At 46.5% G+C, this 24296-nt stretch overlaps 1 protein-coding gene across 1 annotated transcript in view; it reads left to right on the forward strand.

The window, feature by feature from the left end:
• crim1 (cysteine rich transmembrane BMP regulator 1 (chordin-like)) overlaps positions 1 to 24296 on the forward strand; it is a 30790-nt gene that overhangs the window by 3937 nt on the left and 2557 nt on the right. The window contains exons 2-14 of the mRNA XM_058614739.1: positions 1281 to 1442; positions 1701 to 1874; positions 7914 to 8156; positions 10618 to 10797; positions 13058 to 13261; positions 14327 to 14455; positions 14804 to 14957; positions 17030 to 17151; positions 18530 to 18748; positions 20010 to 20225; positions 21978 to 22199; positions 22921 to 23043; positions 23933 to 24111. Of these exons, the coding sequence (XP_058470722.1) occupies positions 1281 to 1442; positions 1701 to 1874; positions 7914 to 8156; positions 10618 to 10797; positions 13058 to 13261; positions 14327 to 14455; positions 14804 to 14957; positions 17030 to 17151; positions 18530 to 18748; positions 20010 to 20225; positions 21978 to 22199; positions 22921 to 23043; positions 23933 to 24111 (2327 nt within the window). The remainder of the gene's footprint in view (positions 1 to 1280; positions 1443 to 1700; positions 1875 to 7913; positions 8157 to 10617; positions 10798 to 13057; positions 13262 to 14326; positions 14456 to 14803; positions 14958 to 17029; positions 17152 to 18529; positions 18749 to 20009; positions 20226 to 21977; positions 22200 to 22920; positions 23044 to 23932; positions 24112 to 24296) is intronic.

Below are 24296 nucleotides of genomic sequence, written 5' to 3' on the forward strand. Positions count from 1 at the left end.
CTTCACTTCTTTCACCGGCGGCTACTGTTCCCCATAACACTGTTGAGCATCCTGCATCATCGTCGTCCACGTTATCACTCCTAGTTTGGGAAAAAGATTTTCCAAGGATACAATGCTTCTGCACTCACATTGACTTACTTAAATCATGTAAAAATCTATTTGTAAAATGGCTTTTTCCCCCATGGTGGAATATCTGTTTCAAATTCAAATGGACCGACATATGCATTTTATTATGACTTTACAGCAGTGAAAAAGCAAAGCCATGGAATTCCATTGTTTTTCCGGTTACTTTGGGTCATCCCATTACCTTTTCCTTGACCCCTAATGGCGCCTTGCTTCATATGAAGCTTTATTTCAGGTAGGATCACAACAGTAGTCAGGTAAATACACCGTACGACCCTCCGTGTTTATCTTGGCCAGTTAAACCGTTTCCTCTTGTGCATTGTTCTGGTGTATTGCTGTTTGGAGAAGAAAGCCAGAGTATTATGATAAGCTCCAATCACGCTTCCACACTCTTGATTTCGAGGCCTGGGAGCTAAACGCTTGGGAAGGGGTCGCTCTTGTGTTACAGTTGGTCTCATCCTGTTTACTCTGCTGCCGCTCACACTGCTCTTGAACAGCTACGATGGAGATTCGGGGGGTATATGTGTGTTTGTTTATGCGCGCATGGGAAAGGAAGACTTTGAACAAAGTGTATGTTGGGGCCCTTTAATCCCGGGGGTTTCAGCTCACATGGCACCAGCGTGACACATCGTACCCTCATGCATTCCTTCCTGTTGAAAGTTTCATGCAAGTTGAGCCCAGTCTTGATGTGCCATCTCGGGTGGGGGATGACGCTCACAGGGGGAAGAAACAATAAGTGGGTGTGAAGCAAGTGGCATTTGTACAGAAGAGGTGTCCCAGCAACAGCAGATAGAAAGCCCTGGGAGGGCCCCATGCTGAGGAACAAAAGCAAAAAAAAAAATGGCGCAAGTAGCACAGCATGATGAGGAGGGAGGGATATCAGCACAGATAGCAGCACAGAAATACACTGGTCAGTGAAGTAACAGTTGTGACAGGATATTCACATGTTGCAATGAACGCTGTAAGCTGGCCAACCGCCTTCAGCACTTTCGGGAAACAAGGCACAAGATTTCTGGCACATTTTGCCTCGTGATTACCTGCAATTATGTCCAATTCGATCACAGCTACGGTGTAAAAAAAAAGGACGAATAGGTCCACTTACGCAGTTCATGTCTTTACCCAGTCTTCATGTTTTCATCCATGTCCCCCCCTCGCAGTGCTCCCCGGCCATCCGGAGGCAGGCCTCGAGGATGAGCGCTGTCCCCTGATGACAGGCTGCGACAGAGCCGGAGAGGAGTGTGTGTGTGACGCTCGTCACTCCTGTCTGGGCTCTTTCACTTACCCGGACCAAGAAACCTGCATGAAAGCCATCAAGTCAGGTGAGCCCTTGTCTTCCATTACACACATTGTGTGACACCCACGCATGCACAGAATATGAGTCAGGGGATATAATGCTGTCCATTGAGGGGCTAATCCATAGCAGATGTGGCTCTGAGGTGCCTAATGCTACATACATATCATAGTGATGACACACATGCTGAGGGCTTGTCTAGTGGCACCCTGCTCATACTTGTATGGTGCCATTGTGTGTGACTCACCGGTGACTGTCGGTCTGTGTGTGCACGGCTGAATTTCAGAGGGTCGGCGGCACGAGCACCGGGAGAAACACAGGGAGAAGTATGTGGGACCGTCCAACCCAGCCTGCATGTTTTCAGGCTGTAACCTGACCACTGAGGGCTGTGTGTGCGAGTCTCAGAGCTGCCATCACCACTTCGCCTACATCAACCGCAGCCAGTGCCAGGAAGCCGCAGGTAACCTCCGAATGACCTACTGCAACAAGAAGTGACAACCACACAGCAGCCAACCTGTAACTCTGGGAAATAGGGGTTGCTTTCACATTTTCTGTGCTTATTATTCTATACAGAACACTGCTAATTCGCTGTGTACACTGACCAGGGTTCCTTATATCCCGTTAACATGTTATGTGGAGGGTGGGAAATGGGAGTGGAGGAGGAGAGCGAAGAGAAACAGATCCAGAGCCCTTGTTGTCATAAAGAGAAAACACGAGAGAAATGTGTCGAGAGGGAAAGGAGAGAAGGTGTGAATCTGACAGCAGCAAAAAGAGAGACTCCCTCCATGTGATGCTGGAAATCCTGTGTCTAAGTTGTGAGATGAGTCTGAGGAAAGCTTCAGAATCTTTTAGATGTATAAGAAGAATGTGCCTCATAGCGGACTCCGTGGTTGACATGTGTAACCGGCACAGTGAGCGAGTTTCCCTTCCTCATTTGGATTGTGAGGCATCTGGTTAGCCAGTTGTCGGCTTCCTCCTAAATGACATGTGCTAAATAGGAACGACAAGTGCACTCACTGGTTTAAAAATAGTAACACTGTACTGCTCCCAGTGTACCGTGAAGACATTTGGACATTATTTAGTCTGCAGATAACACAGATAACATTTACAGTGCAGCGGTCCTGTCCCGCAGGACGTGTGCTCATCAAACATTGTGCTGTTTAGACGTAGAATGTTTGATGCGTCGTTGGTCGCCTGAGATTTGTGACCCGCCTCGTCTCAGAGTCGGAGCGCGACGGGTGACAGTGTAAACTTGCACCAGTGAAAACTGTAAACAACATTTTTCAGCAGCTTATGAGTTCTCACCACAGCGCACACACGCCCACCCCCTTTCTGATGGCCCCTCATTAAGCAAGGGACCGGGATACGTGTGTGTGTGTGTTATGTCTGCAAGTATGCAAGTGCATGTGGAACGATGCACCCACGTGCATGTGTGTGTGTGTGTGTGTGCGTATATCATCAAGTTTGTGTAATGACCGAGTGGACTGTGTGTAAGCAGTGTCGTGTCAACGTCTGTGTCTGCCCATGTGTGATAATTATCTTGTTTGTCTCGATGTCTCGACAGAGGTTTTCCTTTGTCTGTCATCAGCAGGAGCTTCCACTGTGACCAGGGCCGAGACGCTGTGGCTCTTTTAGTCCTGTTGGTGTCCACGATGACAGTGTTCATCAACCCCTTTGCTGTCTTTGGATACACACAAGTCAAGAGTGTGCCAAAGTGTGAAAGTAAATGTCAACCTGCTCTCGGGGCATGAAAGCCCCAGCTGACTGCACTTGTCTCCACGTGCATTAAAGCAGAGCCTGTGTCCCGGCACTCGGATCAGCCAGAAAGTGGGTTTTCGTCTGAAAAGGGTGGTCACACATGGAGTCAGTTTGGCCTCTCCCTTTCTCTCTGACTCACTCAGTGGTCTTGTCGGTTCACTCCACTGCTGCTGTGACTCACTGTGATCTGTTAAAACTCAACATCTTTTTCCGCTCCGTCACTGTTGGTTGCCTGATCCCCCAACTATGCGTGTTGTAGTGTTTGTGGGCTATCGCTCTCTGCTGGTGCACGAGACACTGATGTAATATGGCTGCAAATGTTTAGTCGTATGAAACATGGCGCGCCAGACGCAACACCCACATGTCAGGGAGCTAAAGAGGATGTGATAAGTGAAGGAGAAGGAGAAGGGGGGAGGCAAACGCCGGAAGACAGGAAATCACAACTGAGGCCAACCGTTTTGTTGAGGTATTTGTGTCAAAGACAAGCCCCAGAGTCTTGCTCGGGTGGTGTTTGGAGGTTTACACTCCAGGATAGTTTACATATTTCATTCATGATAAGGTCGCTAACTGCTATTTCAGAGGAATTCCTGTTTTGTTGCTCACTGACGGGAACAAGCAACTGCAGCCTTCAGCAGACGAGGAGATGGCGCTCACTCCAGTGTCATGACGCCAACCCACAAACCTGCGTGCCCACCTGTGCCACCTCTGTCTGCGGCCCAGTGAAAGGGCTGTTAGTTGTGCCGCTCTGCAGCTTGTTTGTGGCAGGGCTATTAAAGGTCTGAGCCAGGCCAGACCACCACTGGTTGGCAGGGGCATGAGACGTCTCAGTGGCATGTGTTTGTGCGCCGTCTGCGGAAGCTGTGGCCCCTGTTGTACTCTGCAAGCTGCTCTTTTCCCACTGTGTGTGTGTGTATGTGTGTTTGTCTGTGTGTGGGTAGTGATTTCAAAGGGGGAAACAAACTCTTGTGTGACAGTCAGGACAAAGAACTTCCCTTAAAGCCATTTTGGGATTGGTGTCAGCCCACTCACTCCTCATGTTCTGCTGGGAACCGACCCAGCTTGTACTGAGCCAGCGAGACATTAAACATTCCTGCATGTCCAAACTTTGATCTTCACCCCATTCTCTAAATCTAGACCTAAAACCTCAGCATATTGACCGAAATCCTGTTGCGCTCCTCCCCATCAGATATTCTTTTCCCCTTATCCCCTGAAATGGAACAGACATGTGGCTAAAATCCATACATAACTTATCTGCGCCTTCCACAATTTATTCAATAGCTGTCTACATCTCAGGTCTTCGGTGGAGTGGTTTCTACATCTTGCTTTTGATCGGACACACGTGACAACTGTGTTTTATGTAAAATATAATGGATAATAATGGGAAACAGTGATCGCTCTCTGTCTGAGAGAGAACCTTCATGCTCATTGACCTAATCTTGTTGGCCATCTAACGGCAAGGAAAGGGTGTGTTTCAGTGGAATGCACAGATACACACACACACACACATATACACTAACAATGAACGCACGCAAAGACAAACACACGAAGACTACGCAGACGCACGTGTGCACCTACACGTGGATGTTCCCATGACCTCACTCAAACACACTCATTCATCAGCTGTAGCGGTGATTCTTAGGACGCTGAGATCACGTTTTTCTTCTGCAAATATTTAGTCAAAGAGTGCGAGAGCCAGCCTGCCTGCCTCGAGCTTCTGACCGTGATGTGAAGCTCCTGCCGAGTCTTTCTTTTAGACGACCCTAGGTCTGCGCCTTTTGACCCGGATGCTCTCACAGACTTACTCCACACTCCTACAGTCTTCGTATATATACACTGACACACGCTGACACAAACTGTGCACAATGCTTACTTTCTCAGTAGTAACCGCTGGCGGGCACCGGGCCAGACCCCCACAGCTTTACGCGAGAGACGGCCCTGATGTGTCCCTTCGCGTAGCAACTTTATAAAACCTGAGGACAGACCAGAAACCCACGTAGGGCAGCTGGACTGAGACAGCTTTGTTCTCCTCTGACTTGCTTCCAAAGTCGGTCTGTGAACAGAACTCACATTGTGCACTTTTTCCATGAGTAAACTCAGGCTGTCAACACAGCGTCCTCTGCCTGGCTGAGCCGCTCTGGTTCGGAGAAAGACTGTACTCCTTGTATCCGAGCATGAAGGGAAGAAAAAACCCATTTAGAAAGGAGGTGTTTTTCTTTCTTCAATGAGCTGCCCAAGCTGCCAGAAATATGCATTATTTACAAAGGAGACTAATCTGTGGTAATGAAGCAATTTCCTTATCCCACCTCTTCCAGACCGGCGTCAGGTGTGTACCTGAGTGTGTGCCTGGTGGTCGGGGGATGGCGAGGTTTGCAGGTTGCACGTCGAGGCCAAAGGTTTTCCATTCTTTCCTATCTTTCTGTTTTGCATGAGCACATGCTTCCTAATCGGCAAAGACAGTTTGTCAACGACATTAAATGAGGTCTTTTGTGTTTGTGCAAACTGGAGAACGGCCACCGCTGTGATATGAAGATTGGTTCTGTCATTGCTGACTCACTAATTACCGCTATTTATGCGCCGCGAATACAACCCAAACGGCGTAGGATAAAAATCATTTGTTGCTGACGTTTTCCGCCCTCGCTGGCTGTCTATTGTGTTTCGTCTAATGTGCCTTTCGAGACAATTATATTAATTGGACCTGCAAGGGTTGGACCGTTTTCACAGATGGATTCAATTCTGGTCATTTAAATGACAATGGCATGTCTGCCAGCTGCCTTTCCCAGCGCACTCTAACCCCGGCCATTATCACTACTGAAAGAGCAATCAGCCTACTCTGGGACACACACAATACACAGAAAGTGTTTTTCAGTGCACAACGTTGTGCAAGATCGTCCCGAGGCATTTTCTATGGCTTTGAAAAGTGTGAGGGTTTTTCATATGTAAAACAAGTCTTGAGCTGAGCAGCAGCAGACCTCGTTACTCTGTTGGAAGAAAAAACATTCGCCAATCAGCACCTCCGAGTAAGGTTTATTTAACTCCACTGTAGGAATTAGGCCAAAAACCGTTAATTCGGGGGGTTTGCACCCATTTTCTGTGACACTATTTAAGTATCTGTAATGTATTGTTTACTCAAGCAGCCTAGGAACAGTGTGGACCTCTACAAAGCTCTCATTGATAGACATACTTCACACTCCTGTTCTGTTTATCTGGAACCAGGGAAAAAAAATATCAATGTTTCCCTTATCCTCCATTTCATCTGTTGGAAATGTTTTTTTTAGGTTGGGTACACAGCAAATGATTTAGCTTCGGTGCCAGCAGAGCATCAGATCAGACCATCTCATGAAGCTGGGGATGAATGAGCCTATACAGTAAAATTTAGAGGAACTGCTCCGGAGTGGAGAACTGGCAAAGCAGAACTATTATCAGGGGATCCGAGGTCTGAATCCCAAAGTCCTCACTGGTTCAGGTTCCCCATCTGGTGGCAAAACCAATAGGGATCCACTTACAGGCCTTCAAATGTCATGGTCGAGGCACATCCTCTCAGAGAGTTGTGTTGCGCAATGGAGCCAGAATCACTCTGGGAAGAACATCAATACAACTCCGCTTCTAGTTATGCAACCCCAGTCTGTGTTATTCCCCTCACCTCAAAAACCATATGTATGCAAAGACTGTCAAGGATTCCTCACAACTAAATCATTCTCCACTTGATTTAACTTTCTTATGAGGCAGTAATTTGTTGACATTTTTCCCTCCTTTAAATGTCAGCGATGATTTAAGCTTGAAATTTTCGCCATCCTCTGCTAATTAATGTTGGGTATCCACTCTCCTTTTTGGCCGTCGAGGGGCTACAGTGGCACTAAAGACTGTGCTTTCAGCTGGGAATGTACTTAGTGATTGACAATTATCCGAGCGAACGCCAGTCTGCTCTCCACAATCCTTCTCTTCTGCCTGCACTGTATACTTTACAGTGACATTGAGAGCAAAATAAACACATTTGGGTAATCTAATCTTTGTAAGGTAGCTACTGTTCTCAAACAATGTCTGTATAGAGGGGCGCTCCACTTTTCTTTTCCTGAACTGGCTCCAAAATACACTCGCGAGCCCCTTGCCCATTTCCAGTACCCCTGCGTGTCTCCGTCTGCCTAACAAGGGGTATCAGAGCTATTATGTTGGCTCTGGCAAATGAATAGACAAACGAGATCCCAAACTGCCAAGAAGAAAGACTCTGTTAAAAGTTGGCAGGTATTAATGAGTGGTTTTAGAGCGCGGGGGGGCTGTTTGGGTTGTGGGCCAGTCGAGCTGGGCTGAGTTGGGATCAGAGGAGAGAAGACAGGATGTGCAGAGTGTTGTCGTGTCTAGAGCGCCGCTCTCATTTATCTGACAGGATGCTGTAAAGCTCTCACAGGCTGAGGTGGGGGGGGGGGGGGGTCTGATGACCGTGCACAGAGTTTGTGCCGGGTGACTGTGTGAACTCTTAAGAGTGTAACATAAGTAGCGCCGTGGCTCAACTCACACCATGAGGAGGACCCAGCCCTCACACACACACACACACGCACGTGTCAACCGTTTTTTCCTGGAGGAACATAGAGGGCACTGTCACAGACTAGAGCAGTTTAGGGTGGTGTCCTACACAGGATGAAGAAATAAAACAAGACCAAAGCTGTGTTTGGTTTGCACATTCTGTTTGCTGCACACCCGCCCCTGTCTTAAAGTGAACGTGTGTGCCTATCTTGTTTTTTTTCAGAGGAGCTGAGGTGCGCCAGGGTGACGTGTCCTGCTGTGGAGGTGCCCTCCTGCCCTCACGGCTCAGTGCTGACCAAGAGTTACACGCCCCCTGCTGGTTGCTGCCCTTCCATACCTCCCCAGTGCACCTGCGACCTCCACGCCTGCCTCAAGCCCCAGTGCCCGAGCGGACAGCGAGCCGTGCTGCTCACCCAGGCGAGCGGTCAGCCAGGAGACTGCTGTGACACCTTTGAGTGCCAGAAAGGTGACTGTACTGCACTGAGCTGCACACTATGCAGTCTCTGATTTGATTGGTCTCCCGCTGAGGTTAGCAATAGCACAGTTGGTGTGAGATTCATAACCTTAGAGGAGGCAATTACTTTCCTCAGAGCAAGAAATCCCTCCCTGCTGACCAAATGTCCACAGATGAAAAGGAAAGTTGATGATTGGAAAATTACCGCTGGGCTTTTTATCAGACTTGGTCGATGCCTCGCAGGGTGGCAGGGTTCCAAGAGAAGGCTGTAATATTTGTTATTGCTTAAGGGATATTAAGTATAATGAGGATTCTTGAAAGCGGCTTGATTCTCTGTGACGTGTGTTTGTGTGTGCACCATTTTCTCAGTAGGTGAGAAAGAGACACAAGAAAAACAGGAAAGGAGAGGGAGCAGACATTGATCCCACACACAGGGAAACTTCAGCTCTCTCTCTGTCGTGGCCCAGAGACAACTAGGAGAGTCAGGAAGGCAAGTGAGGGGAGCTGTGGCATCGGTCTGTTTACTCTGCGCTCCCAACAAAATATTCACTGTTGTACCAACAGAACAAATTCCCATTCTAGCCTCTCCTCATGTATAAATGAGCGCCGTGTCCGAGTAAACAAGCCCAGTGACCAGAAAAGTGCTTAGGCTATGAATTTGCTCAACAGAAGTGCAGTGTCAATGGGTTCCTGTCTGGTCACACGTCCAAAGAGAAAAGGTTCAACAGTTCATTGATGGGAATGCTTTTTATGTGCTCCAGTCTGCCAGTAGGGAGGGTAATCAAGTCCGGCAGGCCAGCGGGTGCTGAATGGCAGCTGCGGGGGCCATGGGATCAGTGTTTTGATAGCAAATGTCCGCTGCTCTTTGGGCGTGGGGGTTGATGCCTTTTGTGCTGCCCTCACTGTCTGTTAGGCCTACATGACTGCGCGCTGTGTCCACAGAGGTCCTCAGACAGTGACATGGACAAGGACACACACTGGACTCCCTGGTAACCTTCCTAGCCCTTCACAGGCCCCCCTTTATAACGAAGACATACAGAGTTAGTTATAAATACCAGATCTATCGTGCAATGGAATACACTTTTTACACAGCCATTGTCCCCAAGGGTAAGGCCTGTTTCCATTGCCCACTCTGCGACAGGCTCATATTCAGCCAAGGTCAGTGTGCGTGTAGTGACAATAAGCCTCCACCTGTGTATTTTGGCCTCCGTCAACGATCGACTCTTTCCACTGTTGGCTCGAGAGCCGAGACTGTATCTGGATATGTCGCCGCGTGTGCGCAGATGGCTCCAGTGGATCTTGTTTAGCCCACGGTTCGCTGTGGATCAGCGCATTGGGTCACACATAAAGTGAATATATCCCCCTGTAGTCAGAGCCGAGCGCAGGGTTGATTCGGGACTGCACACGTTCTTCCGAGGTTTATGCTTGGTGTTGAGCAATTAGGCTGAGATCACCACATAAATCTCTCTTCGGGAGCTCGGCCTGGGTTTGTTGTATACAGCCAGGCATCTGAGTGGTGGTGTTAGTGACATGAGGTAAACTCTTATTGCCACATTGTCAACTGATATTCTGAGCTGATCGAGTACCACGCTAGAGTTTATTTTAATAAATCCCATCATGATTCCTCTGTTGGCTAAGTCATTTCCCTCTGCGGTTTTACTTCATTTGCCTGTAAACCACTGAGCGCGCCAGTGTGACAGACATTATGAATTATGTAGACAGGCTGGGGGTCAGTGTGTTTAATGGTCCATTCGTCTCCAAAACCATTTTTCACCTTTCAGTTAGGGAAGATCACAAAGCACGGCTGGAATTCAGACACAGTTGTTTTCGGGGGCAGCACCAAAAGCATCGCCTCATGTGACGAAAAAAATGTTGCTGCCTGGGTGTTTTGATTTGGCCGGCGCTTATTGCATTTTCTCTGCTTTGTTTTGTTACACGCGAAAAAAGCAAAAGGGGGGGAGAAAAAAAAGAATAAGACAGAAAGCAGGCAAATAAGGGAAGAAAAAAAAAAGAAAGAACAAATCTCTACTCCACTTTCAACTCAGTTGGTCCACCTGCTTTGTATTAGAGCGCAGCACTGGTTGTCAGGAGCCACGGGGTCACTGGTGCAGACACTTTGAGTCTGCACTCAGAGCTATGGCACACAGATGCCGCCGTAACCTTCACTCTCATTTATCGAAAAAACAAAAAACCACTGGCTCCACATCTGCTTGCATGTGCGCTTTACATTTACTCGTTCAAGAAGTGTGGCTCCTCCTCCATACTGTAAGTCTGGGGACTTTCTTACATAACCACACTTTCCCTCGCGCTTGAGCGCGCTTGATGGGAAGTTACGACGTGTTTATTCAAGATGTTATAATACTGAGTCGCTGTGGTGCATTTGAATGTGAGACTTTCCTTCGACCGGCCACAAAAGTACTATAATTAATATTGCGTATATATTAAATATGAATATTCTTCTTCTTCTCTTCAGTCTCTCCCAAGTGCATCCACAACGGGAAGGAGTTCTCAGAGGGAGAGGTGTACCGCATGGACCCCTGCTGGCTGTGTCAGTGCCGAGGAGGAATCTCCTTCTGCTCCAAAGCGGAGTGCGCCGAGCTGGACTGCGAAAACTTCTACGTTCCAGAGGGAGAGTGTTGCCCCGTCTGCATAGGTAAAAGTGCCAGCTTAATTTAGTATTTTGTGGGATTAGTGGCTAAAGTTGAAATCCAGGAGGTTATATCGAAAAACCTGCCTTGAATGACACTTACCTCCACTGACCCTCACTTACATAACCAGCTACCACATTTGTTGTCGAACATAAACTAAAGAGTCACACTAAAGAGACCGCCAAGTGATTCATTTCCACTTGGGAGACGTAAGAATTTCTAAAAAAAAAAAAAACCTTTTTAGAGTGTTTGACAAAGGCTTTTTGATATCTAGCCGGGACCCGCTCACAAAAACACATGTGCTCAAAGCCAGGTCGGGAGCATGGATATGTGCACTTGGGATTGTTTAAAAAATGAGCTGCATATGGCAACCACATTACAGTCTGCCAGAAGCGTGTGGATGGAGATGGTAGCCAGCTTTGGCCTCTGCCTGCGTGGCTACAGTTAGACAGAAGCATGAGAAGACGCTGGATTGCAGAGGAGCTCACGTTAGGTCAGTGTTGGGAGTTACACCTGGAATGTGCAGGCATTTAGATAGTATGGAATGCTTTCATCTTTTCCTTCTTCTTCTTTTTTTTTCCTTCTATAGAAAGCTGCTCATGCTTAGTGCACGGCTCACTGCAGAGAACAAAGACAGCGATGCTTTAAATCTGGATTAAGAGACGACTTTTCGTGAAGGTGGAAGACTTGTAGGCGCTCATTAAAAATTACACTAGATATATTCCAACCTCCTGACTCGCTCGATGTCTTAACAAAGCTTTACAAAGACTCATCAAGTTTCCAGCGTTCATTCATTCATTTTCGACCGCCAATCCCATCTGATTTCATCTTGTTCTTTAGGAAAGGTTCACCCGGGACTGGTCACTCGTCTATTACAATAAGAGACGAACAACATAGCAACATTCACACGCGTCTCAAGTTATCCTAACCTGAACCTGCGTGTCTTTGGACTGTGGGAGGAGCCCGGAAGACTGCGGGAAAATACACACAAACACGGAGAGAACATGCAAACAGAAAGGCTCTTGTTTGACCCAGAATTCAAAGCGTGCCGTACCTTTACAAATCAATATGTTTTGGCCAACTATTTCAGTAGACTCGTGGGACAAAATGAAAATCCCAGCAGTGAATTTATACATTTGTTGAGGTGAATGCATCACACTAAATGATTTGGTTTTGCACTTTAAAGATGTGGGCTGTAGCAGCTGAGAGATACTAAAGCTTTAAAATGCTGAATATTTGAAGGTATACAGTACTTACGTATAGTAGCGAGAGGGTGATTAAGGGGAGAGAAGGAGATCCTGTTCAGGTTAATCACAGCCACATGGATGACGCTTCAGCAGCTTAAACTCGGCTGGGATCAAATGGGGCAATTAGGACTCTTACGTGAAGTACACACACAGTATCTTTTCTCCCTCCGACACGCTCTCAGTAAGCTGCGGAGAATGAGTAAACACACCAAATTATGTACACACCTTCCTTTGTTTCACACACAGAAACTGCTGAGGTCACCGTCTAATCTCTGTTGTTAATAAGCAAAAAAAAAAAAAACACACAATTAAAGTTGTTTATAGACAGTGGAAACAAGGGGGCTTCCACAACCAGGCTGAGGCGTGATGCATCATCTCAAGCTGAGCTGAAGGGCTGCGCATATTGGCTTTTAAGCTGTCATGTTTTATGGTTCTTACTAATGGCTACAGATCTGAAATTTTCTTTGCTCTGGACTGAGATTTATGGTATAAAACGCTGACCTAGCCTTTGGCCTGGGGGGCCACGTTCAAAAAGTCACATGAGATGAGTTCAAGCTTTTGGCCCAGCTATGAGGAGACACTGTGGGGAGCAGCAGTTGTGGATGTCATCATCTTTGTTCTGTTTCCAGTTATTACATCCCTCTCTCTCCGGACAACACAGCATTACTGCAAACCTCATCTGTCTCATTGCAACTAAGGCCCCCAAGGGCCTCTCAGTACTTAAAATGTAAATAAGTCATCGGAATTCAAAGGTGGTCCCTCCATAGCGGCCTATGACAAGCCAGTTTCAATATAATTTGCTCCCTCGTGGAGTATCCTTCTTCCCTCAGCTGTGCTCTCACTCCGTCTCCTGTTAATTCAGTTACAGTAGAGGAGGAAGTATGTGGCGCACTGGACTGTAGTTTTGAGTTTCAAATCCTATCGTGGTTGCCAAACCGCAAAATGTGACATGTGACTCAGTTAAGAGTCAGATCAAAGTCTGTCCTCCCCTAACCCGCAATGTGTATATGTCTCTCAGATGTGGAGTTACTGTCGATGGACAGCACAAAGGCCAGTTGCTGGGTGAATAACAAGCTGCGAGCCCACGAGGAGCAGTGGAAAGAGGACGACTGCACCTTCTGCCAGTGTGTGGATGGAGATCCGCACTGCACGGCCATGGCCTGCAAACAGAGCTGCCAGAACCCTGTCAAGATCCCAGGGGAGTGCTGCCCTTTCTGTGAAGGTATAGAGAGACTATCTTTTGTATGTGTTATCTCTAATATGAACCTCGTATCAACGTAAAGCACACATCAGACCACATACCACATGGAGGAGGCTCCTGTGGCCCCACAGCTTTGCTACAGAGGCCGTGTCGCTGTGTGCTCATTAAAGGGGGAGGCCACAGAGCATTCTTCAAGCTGCGGGGTTCTTTGTGTTCCTTTATTAGTCTTGCCCGCCAAAATGAGACCCACCTGTGTGTGTGTGTGTGTGGCTTCAGCATGCTTTTAACACAGGAGGCTCCATCAGTGAAGTGGATCCTCTTTTTTTGTGAGCATAATTTGTTACAGCTCATTGGGCTGCTCCTCCCACTAAACTTGGCGAGAGTCGTTTTGGGGAATAGCTATAGTGCTTTTAATGTATGACTGTGTGTGTGTGTGACAACAAAACCTGGTCCTAATGAGGCAGAACCTCATCTCTGAGGAACTGATTAAATTTAGGACTAAGATTTGAATTGTGATTAGGTTAGGGTTAGTGTTAGGCATTAACCGGTTATGGTTAAGGTTAGGTAAACTCTTTATTATTAAGGTCGTCCAAATGAACGGAAGTCAATGCAGTGTCGTACAGACAATAGCTCCACAGTGTGTGTGTGTGCGTGTGTTAATCTAAGCTATCTTCAGTTGTTGTGGCTTCTCAATAAATCTGGTCGGTCTGGGCAGTGCCAGAGTCTGACTTCAGTCCCGGAAACACCCCCTATTATGGTTCCCCGGTAGTCTTAGTGCTAAAAACATTACATGTATCAACGTATTAATAGGAGACAGTTCCACCCCCCCACCACTGTGCGACCCACCCAGGTGTAATTGCTCTACAGTTATCTGTAATTATTGTTTACCCAAAATAATAGCAGTGTAAATAGGTAGCTATTAAAGTTGGCACAAAACAGCATAAATGAGGTATTACACCTGAGGCGATCCCAGCACACATATTTAAAACTAAAAGCATTCATTGATTTTTCTTTTCTTTTTTTTTTTCAAACTGTTGCTAACATGCGAAAAAACCTCTCCCCCCCATCTTTTCCTTTGTTACCCAGAGCCTTCTTATGAAACCGTTAGCCCCATGCTGTGTCCGCCTCTGGAGAACTGCTCCCTGTCAGGGAACGAGTGCCCGTACGGCTTTGAGCAAGACAAAAATGGATGTCTCCTCTGCCAGTGTCTCAGCAGTAAGTCCACTGTCCTCACACATGCACTGAACCTTAAGGGTTAACGTTTTGACTCGCAGAAGCAGGAAATTCACTTCCTTTGACATGCCTCTTCTTGTGGTGGACAAACAACACGACATTTACCTTTTAGCACACACACACACACACACGCTGATGTCAAACAAATTTGTCAAGCACTTTGGCTTCGACGACCACAGAGACGTGTTTACAATCGTCGCCACACACACACACTCACACATCCATGGCTACAGGAATGTTCCCGTGAGCCGTCCCATAGCAACTCACCCCTGTGCCTTTGATGGATTGCTGTTGCCCGCGATCGGATGACCTTTACCTTAACTCTTTCAGATGACTCCTGCCCTGAACTGGGGAAATACTGCTCCCTGCAATGCCCGATGGGATATGAGAGGGATGACTTTGGCTGCGAGGTGTGCGAGTGCAGCATCCCTATGCCGAGGTGTAAACCTCTGACCTGCACAAAGACCTGCCCCTATGGATACGTGTAAGTGTTCCCAGTCACCGTGGGTTTCTCTCATCCCTCAAGCTACACTCATTTGTCATCCGTGGTTTCACACATGTACTTATACACTCTATAAAACCGAACAGTCTAAGGGAAGAAATCTTTGGAAATTCTGTTTTGAAATGATCTGTTTTCAATGTGAAACATTCATGTGCCAATGTACGGGTGGATTTAGGGTAAGGTGTGAATTCCATGTCCAAGTGTGCGAAGGGATCCACCAAAATGAAATACATTCTAAAGTCCTTGGGCCCTGGTCAGTAATAAAGTGAAGAGTTCTAAATGGTGCATGAAACAAGTTCAACACAGGCCAGTGCCTGTTTGGTCACGTTTAAAAAGGAAGCACAACAGACACAACTTTGGCATCCAAGATCTAAGGGTCCACCTTGGTGGTGTATCCCAGGATTTTAAATCTGTGTGTGACTGTAAGATCCTCACTGGCCTCTCACCCCCCTCACAATTTCTCTACTCTCCCCTCTAATCCCATTTAACCCAATCAAACATCTGGAGTTGCTCTCTGCCGGGACAGTTGGTCCCCAGGCACCATTACATACGTTCATTTCATAAATCACTGTCGTGTTGCAGAAACAACAATCGAAAACACATCGCGACAAGCAGGAAGTCCAGGCTTTATCCTTCATAAGTAGCAGTTTAAGTCAAGCCTCAGAAGTCTAAAACCCTCAGAGACCTTGCCAGCCTCACAACACAGATCCGCCTCCTCACACAGGAACCCAGCGTGCAGTCACCACAAAGAAGCAAAAATCATAAAGGATCATTGTGTTGTACTGATGACACTCTGATTATTCTAATGCATTAAAGCTTAAGGCTCAGGCCCGTGAATCAGGATGAAGGTAAACCGTATATATAGAGTGATCTCTCTCGTGGTTTTGGTACAGACCCTCGGTCTGTTTTCCATCCTTCCTGTCCCAAAATCATCACTGTGCCTACACATGTCTCGAGTGGTATTCCTGTAGCCATCACCGCTGCGGCACAGTGGAAATTGTGCTGAGGCTGCAGTCCCAGGGCCCCGGGGGCCTCCCCAAGCCCCCCCCCCCCCGTATCCCCCTGGAGCCCAAAGCACTGCTTGGCATTCCACACGCCGTCTTTAAACAAAGCCTTGCTGTAAGGTCACAACGCTCTCTGTCTCTGTATTTGTACAGTGAGGCACTGGCCGAGCTCTCACCGTGTTGTTTCAGAAGCTGTTATTGCTGCTTCAGCATAGATGGGGATGGGGGGGTTGTGGGGGGTCCTCTGTTAGGTTGAGTCTGTCCCCTTCATGGGACACGGCACGGCTCTTGGGATTGAGGGCGTCTTTTATTTATGTCGCCCTGGAAGATGGAGATTAATGGCGTCATTACTGAGGCCAAATGAGGCCATTGCAATATGAAATAGGTATCATCACTTACCTCATGGGAGAGGCAGAGAGAGAGAGGCAATAAGGTGGAGAGAGGATAAATGAGAGGGAGGTGAGGTGAGAGGAATTAGATACAGGTCATTCTTTTATCCAAGCTTTGACAGATTATCAACCTGCAGCTCATCCATCCTATCCAGTGGATCCAACTGATCTATTTCCAGCTTCTCCAGTGTTTGCCCTTCATACTGCTCTGCCCTCTTCACGTGTGAGGAATATTCCCCAAAGAAGAAAGAGCTTTCTCTGCTCTCCAATCAACATGTTTACATGAGTTCTTATCTCCGCCTTGCTCTTACGTGCGCGCCAAAGGCTTTTGGAGCAATAAGGACGGCAACCGGGTGAATTGAAAGCATCTGAATTGGCTTTAGATTGCGTCTTTCGGGGTTGGTGATGATGTCCAAACCACAGGGATCTCACATGTTGGCCTTTTATTTGGCCTTCTTCAAAGACAGCCAATATAGGGAGGGCAAAACGGGTCCAGATGTTGATTATGCCCTACTTGAGCATCTGGATGACTGTATCTGGACACCACGTTGATCCGTGGAAGGCTAATCTTGCGTGGTGACATCTGCGATGAGAAGCAATTGTTATTCATGGTATTATGAAATGTGTGCTTAATCGTGTGTGTGTTTGTCGCTCTCTGTAGGAGGAACAAGCACGGCTGTGAGATGTGCCGATGTGTCAAGTGTCCTCCGTTTACCTGTGACAAGCACTGCAGTGACGGCTATCGACAGAACCGGAAGGGCTGCTCCATCTGCATGTGTAAAGGTAAGCGGGGGCTCTGTTGTTTCGATGCAAAACTGATTCAGTTCACTGTCGTGCGGGCTTTGAGACGTAGCTCATACTAATGAGTTGCATTTGTCAAACTCACAAGACAATAAATTCCTTTCAACAAGCCACTGCGCTATTGAAATGCAATGCCATGAATAAATCAGAGGCCGTAGATCGCCGTCAGTTCACGTCCACGATAGATGCTGGCCATATTGACATTAAGTCTAGTATCATGTTTTTATGCTTTCAGATGTTTCGTAACCATGACCCAATCATTTAAGGACTTCACCAGGACACAATTACTACTTTACACAACATATATTTTACGATGCACATTCAGACATGGGAAACTTATTCTTCTTATTTTGATTTTCTTAGAATTCTCTTTATTTGTTTTCGCTCCATAAGGTCAAAAAGGCCCTGATTATTTTTCTTTGTTTTTCACGAGGCCTGCTTGTTGTGCTCACTGACCTTTCATCCGTTACCAGACCATAACAACACATTTATAGATGGTAGTGACATTTACCAACCATGCTCCCCGAAGGATAAATCTTATCACAATACACAGCATGTTGGCAGGGGAAAGGCTAGAGGATGGCAGCAGATAGGCGAGCTCTGTTAGCAGTTTGAATTTGTGCCACTGAGCCGCAGCTTTGATTTCCTGTGACCTTTCACTGCTCTGCTGTGGAGGCTTTTCTCTGTCTGCTTGTTTTGGTACTTGTTGGTGTTCAGCTCTGTCCAGGAGCTGTTTGTGCAGCTCTAATTAGATTCCACCAGCAGCCCCCTTTAGGTTTAAAGCAAGTATGCAGATGCCATATTTATGCCCGGCCACGTTTTATGTGGCATGTTTATTTTGCCAGTTAAGCTTCATTATAAATATTTCCAACTCAAATATACCTAGTTTTCAGATCAGTGTAGCTGGCTCCAAACAAAGCGACACACTCAGTCCAATTCTACCGACTGCAAATAAACCACTGTTTACCCGACGTTGAAACTCCTGGATCATAGGGATGTTTTTTTTGGAAACGTGTTTATCTTAGAATGTATTTAAAAGATGCTGAAATGTACGGCGCCGTGTGTTGTTATTGAAATGATTATTGGAAAGTAGTAAATAGAGTAGATACACAATCAAAAAAATAGACTGATGAATACTCCTCTGTATGAAACCAAAACCACTGAATGTTCTTTAGCCTGTGATGAAACTTGACCCAGAGCTACAAGACTGACCCTTTTCACTGTAAATCTCATTTCCCGTAACTTTACAAGGCCTTTCTTGCATAGCTGGATGTGTGGCTGTTGGAATCATTTCCTCAGCTGTTCCACGTGACCGTTTCCCCACTCAGTAACGTTCATGTTTTCACGTGTGCATCTTTAGAAAGCGGCCAAATCCCAAGCACGACTGCCTCAGCACCTTTGCCCAACTACTGCCTCACCTCCAATGGGCACCGCTACGACGAGGGCGACAGCTGGCACGACGGCTGCCGCGACTGCTACTGTCACTCCGGACGGGAGATGTGCGTCCTCATTTCCTGTCCTGTTCCCAGCTGTTCTCATCCGGTCGTCAAGCCCGACCAGTGCTGTCCCACCTGTGAGGGTAAGTGTCTGTGATTCAAACGTGACTGCGACAAGACGTAAGCAGGTTAGTTCATATCGGGTGTTAAAGGATTGTAGGAATGGAGCCTCGATTTTGTGCCCTTTGTGAAAAATCTTAACTCAAAGTAAAATCCAAAAGGTTGTTGATATTGGAGAAAAGAGAGGGTTCTCCTGCTCAGAATTTCAAAAGGATAACTTTGCATAGAAGCCAATTAGCTTTCCTACATTTTAATTTTTAAGTAAAATTCAAATTGTACAGTCAAAACTGTAAAAGCAAGAAATAACTTTAGGTTCCTACAAGGATAATTTTAATATAAATTATAATATTCTTTAGTTTTCTTCATTGCTTTCTGTAATAATAAACTGTTCTCACCGGTTCATTCCGTCAGTATAGCGACAAAGCTCAAACGAAGTCTGACGGGGCAAAAGAATCGACCCGTTCTCCAGATTATTCTTACGTATTTAAAAGAGAAATGTTACAATTTACTCCTCAATCCATTCAGTAAAACATTCACCCCAAACTACACACCGTGCCTCGCTGTTCCCCTTCTCATCATATACTGTACGTGCTGCTGCTCACGTATGCTGTGCTAATGAGAAATTAACTCTACCATTGGTTTAAGATCAGCAGATGTCAGTAGCACATCTGGCACGGCACGTCTCCTCGCGGCTCATTCAGCCAAGAACGTTGGATCATTATCGCGTTTAGGCCTTTCGCCTTGCTCCGCCACTAAATTCACAGACACACAGTCTCTGTCTGTTTCTCTCTAAAAATGGAAGTCACTCCGATCCACGCCCACACTTTTTTATCCACAACCCTCCGACTCATGCCGGGTATTTATGGAGGAGTGACTCAGCTGGCTGTTCAAACATTTAGGAGTGAAAGAATGTCTACAACGTTCGGGGAGATTCACACACTCTGCAGTCGGGGGACAACGGGCTAAGTCTTAGCAGATGTCTGCTACTCTGCTGGACGGAGAGATTTTTTCCAAGTGTCAAAACACAACTTTGACATGACACCGCGCTGCCTGGGGCTTTTACTGGAGCGTAGTCTCCCATTACATCCGTATTCTAGTCACCTTTGACCCTGTTTACTCTCGCAACATCTTTGTTTGCCTTCGTGGTGTAACACTCGTTTAATCTCAAGAGTAAAATGAATGAAGAGTTGGCACTGGGAGCAGATCAGAATGTAAATATGATCCACACATGACCGTCTCCCTGATTTTTCGCCCTCTCTCTCTCTCTCTCCTCTTTCACTGTAGATGAGTCAGGCAGCGGTCAGCCAGAGGGGATGGACATGGTGGTGTGCAGAGCACCCGGGGGGGAGTTTTATGTGGAGGGGGAGACCTGGAACCTGGACGAGTGCACACGCTGCACCTGCAGGAAGGGCCGCGTCCTGTGCGACACAGAAGTGTGTCCCCCGGCCCTCTGCCAGACGCCTACCAGGAACAAGGACACCTGTTGCCACGTATGCCCAGGTAAGAGACGAACACAGGGTTTGACTCTTTAGGAAATATTAAAACATGTTATGCCACAAAAGCCTTGAGATAGTAGGTGCTGGGGATCAGTGGCAGTTGCTGGTTTTTAAAGCTCATTATTTATGCATAAATTATGCACATGAGCAACTAGAACAAGGAGTTTCTTCCATTTTCTTCTACAGTCCATCCTCCATGCAATATGGGGATTACGTAAATTGTACACCCTAAATTGACCGTGAGAGTGGATGGTTGAATGGTTGAATGGTTGTTTGTCTCTATATGTGGCCCTGTGATGGACTGGCCCTATTGCACAGCACAGGAGGATAAAGCGGCAGAAAAGGCTCCGCTCTCATGTGTGTTTCTGCAACACTGTCAATCAAAAACTGCTTCCGCCATACAGACAGTTCCCTATCCACTGTCACGGAAGCCCGGCTTCCCTGGAAGTGGCGTTTTTGCCGCATTTGTCCGATCACCATGGAGCTCGAACCGATTCTGTGCCGTCCCATACAGAACAGTTAAAGCCGAGCTTCAAGTGGTTTTAATGCGAAAATCACGTAATATAACATACGACACGATTTATTTGACTCTGAATGAACTAGTGACACGTTAGTATTGTACAACACAGTACAGGATTTGACAACATTTTAGAGGAAGATATTGGCTTTAGAACACACCAAGAGCCGCCGATATGACTAATGACTAAAATAGTAGGCTCCCTTGAAGCTTATTTATTTTACACAATAATATCTACATTTGCTGCTACATGAGTATGAAAACTATTATGTTAATTTTTACCACAGAAGAGACTAAATGACCTCTGCAGTTGGGCAAAAGGAAAGACGTATATATCAGTATCGGTTATCGGCCCCAAGCACTCCCAATATATCGGATATCGGCAAAAGGTCCAATATCGTGCACCCACCCTAGTAGCTAGGTGTAAAGGCAGCTTTACATGTGCTTTCAACATGTGGGTTTGAAAGGTCTCGCATGTTGCACTTCGTCGGTCCGTTTTATGTCAGACAATCATAAAGAAACCAGCCAAGACTGGTTGGGTTTACATAGAGATCCTCGAGGCAGGCAGCAGCACATGTGGACTGCTTTTTCACCCCAGCGGCTCACACCAGAGGTTCATCCAGTTCTCCCACTGCTGGAAAGTGAAGAATGTGGCTAATCTCTCTGAATCTGCACTGTTCGTACAGACAGTTATGGGAATACACTGAGACAAATGTCGGGGCAAACACATAAACCGCACGCCTATTTTATTTACAGCTGCACCCAAACACTTGAGTCTCTCTCACACTTAGAAACAACATATCCCAGGCACTTCCAAGCATGAGGCCCACAAATCAGCAATGCATGACTGCGCCTGAGAGCTGCTCCTCGAGAATGCCGGCCCGCCTTATCGCTGCATCTCCCCTCACAAAAGCAGATTGTCAGAGGGCAGCCTTTGATATATGTATGGGCCTGGTCACCGGGAATGTGGGGAATCAGAGACATCACAGTGACAGCAGGCCACACGATGTATGGTTACAGTCGGGCAGAGCAGTGTTTACATGTTAACTGAGTCTTTGGTCACGGGAAGGCCAGAGATCTCAGGCCTGCTGATGAGAGAGAGATACGGCGCGAGACTGAGCCGTCATCTGTCAAATGAAGTCACTTATGTTTGTCTTTAGTGCTGTAAAATTACAAAAGAGGCTCAAACGTGTCATGTGCTGTCGTGATTAAGCCTTACATACCTGTGTGCAACCACAGATGAGACACTGAGCCCGTTGCTGCCAGTCAACAACAGCCAGCAGGAGTACTGCATAACCAGTGATGGAGACGTGCTGCTGGCTGGAGATTCCTGGAAGGCGAACGCCTGCACCAGCTGCACCTGCAACAACGGAACCATTCAGTGTTTCTCACAGCGCTGTCCGGCCGCCAACTGCAGGGTGCCCGTCTTACGCAAGGGCCAGTGCTGCCCACACTGTCTTGGTGAGTGTTCAGCCTTGTGCCTTCGGAGTAATTATATATTTTTTTAATTGGGGGGAAAAAAAACAATAAAAATGTTCAGCATATAAAATATGATTCATGCATCGCTTCAAAAACCATCAGAGTTGTGCAAAACCACAATTCTTTATGCAACAAGTGGGACCACTGCAGCGAGGCAGGGCCTGTTATTGGAGAAAGTTATAATTCATAACGCTGCATGTGAGAAAGTGGGAGTCACTCTGCAAATGCCCGTTGCCAGACTGAATGTGTGTGTGTGTGTTTCTTCATTAGGCCCAGCCACTCTGGCGCTACATGGGCAAACACAATCATTTGCAACAACATTCCATGTGACATGCACACATGGTCCACTCACAGAGCGAAAACATTCCTCGAGCATCCGCACATTCACACGTGTTTCCTGTCGCCGGCTGGATCGGCCCCGCAACACGCTCTCTGTGGCGGCACAGGAAGGCAAAGCTGCGTATCAGCTTTTCCTATAGAGGAAAATGTCAGCATGGGCTCCCATTGTTCACGCTGATATGTAGCCATTTCACCCAGTCTTTTGTGTTTCCATTGGAAAACAAGGGCTTTTGCGTTCTGCCTTTACAGAGTGGTACAGTGGGAGTTGAGAGGACATTTCCTACAAACACCCCTTATCACCCTAACAAGGGGAATTCACGGTGCGATGTGGTTATGTCTGACTCATAATCCTGTTTTTTTACAGAAATTACAACGTCAGTGCCAGTGACGGTGTCCACTAGTGTGCGCAAAGCAACAATTGCTGCTACGACGGAGAGTGTGGTGTCAATCACCACCGTCTCTGTGCCGCACATCATCGCCGATACAGGTAAAATGCTAATTAAATCAACATTTAATCAGATACTTAGTGGATGTCTTCATTGAACTACACTCTGTGTTTGGAACGTTTTGATGGGCAGTGAAACGTAAGCCAACTAAAACAATAACGATGAATGAGTGGCGCGACTATATCGCTCTTGAAACCTCCGCTGAGCTGGGATATTTGCCAAACGTGAAAGGCCCAGTGTGTAAGAATTAGACACATAGAATCTAATAGCGAGACTGCAGACTGTAACAAATGGAGGACTCTAGGGCTGAACTATTTTGACAATCGGTTATTGGTTTGAGTGTTTTTTAAGGAATTAGAACAAGTTTTCTGATTTTTCAGCTTCTTAAATGTGAATATTTTCTGGTTTCTTTGCTCCATGTAACTAAGAAAGCATTAAAACAGAATAGTTTTTGGTTTTGGGACAAAACATCCGAGAACATCATCCATTTTAGGTGTGGGACACACCGATCGACATTTTCTGACATTTTATGGACCAAACGATTACTCGATTAATCCAGAAAATAATCAATTGTGAAAATAATCGTTAGTTGCAGCCGTATAGGACTCCTCTGTTCACTCTGTCCCTTTCCCAAGCATGTCAGGCAACTACAGTAGCCTTTGCATCCTAAAAAGGACGTCATTCTCCGTGATGCCTGAAGTCAACATAAAGGGCTCATTCCAAGGCTCCAAAAAGCAAATTATTTTATATAAAAGTATATATGACAATTTGTGGTTAGCATATTTGATTCTACCAATAAACCCTCAAAGTATTACACGCCATACCTTTAAAGCAAAAACTTTTGGTATATGACAACAACAATAGAGGAAATGGGAAAAGCTCCCTATGGTAATATGCATTAAAATAACAACGTTTTTCTGCACCTTACAGATGAACCAGCTTTGGGTGAGAATTACCCCAGCCGAACAGAAATGGCCCTCATCTATCAGTCTGCTGCATGGATCCTGGCCGGTCTCCTCCTCGCCGTCATCATCTTCCTCATCGTGGCGTTACTCATCAACAAGAAAAAGAAGTGGGTGCAGATGTCCTGCTACAGTGCACCAAAGAAGGTAAAAAAAAGGAAAAAAAAAGCTCTTAGTAAATCACATAAATCAGCCTCCTTTGTTGAAGCGCTGGATTAGGAAGGTGCTAAATTACACGGCGAGTTCAAAGTTGGTAAGTGAAGAGGTCGGGAGGCGTGCTAGGCCTGTCAGGACATTAGGATTAAGGTAGTTTTTCTTCTTTGCTCTGGAAC

The sequence above is a fragment of the Solea solea genome, chromosome 18 (assembly GCF_958295425.1).
Source record: "Solea solea chromosome 18, fSolSol10.1, whole genome shotgun sequence".
Classification (NCBI taxonomy): domain Eukaryota; kingdom Metazoa; phylum Chordata; class Actinopteri; order Pleuronectiformes; family Soleidae; genus Solea; species Solea solea.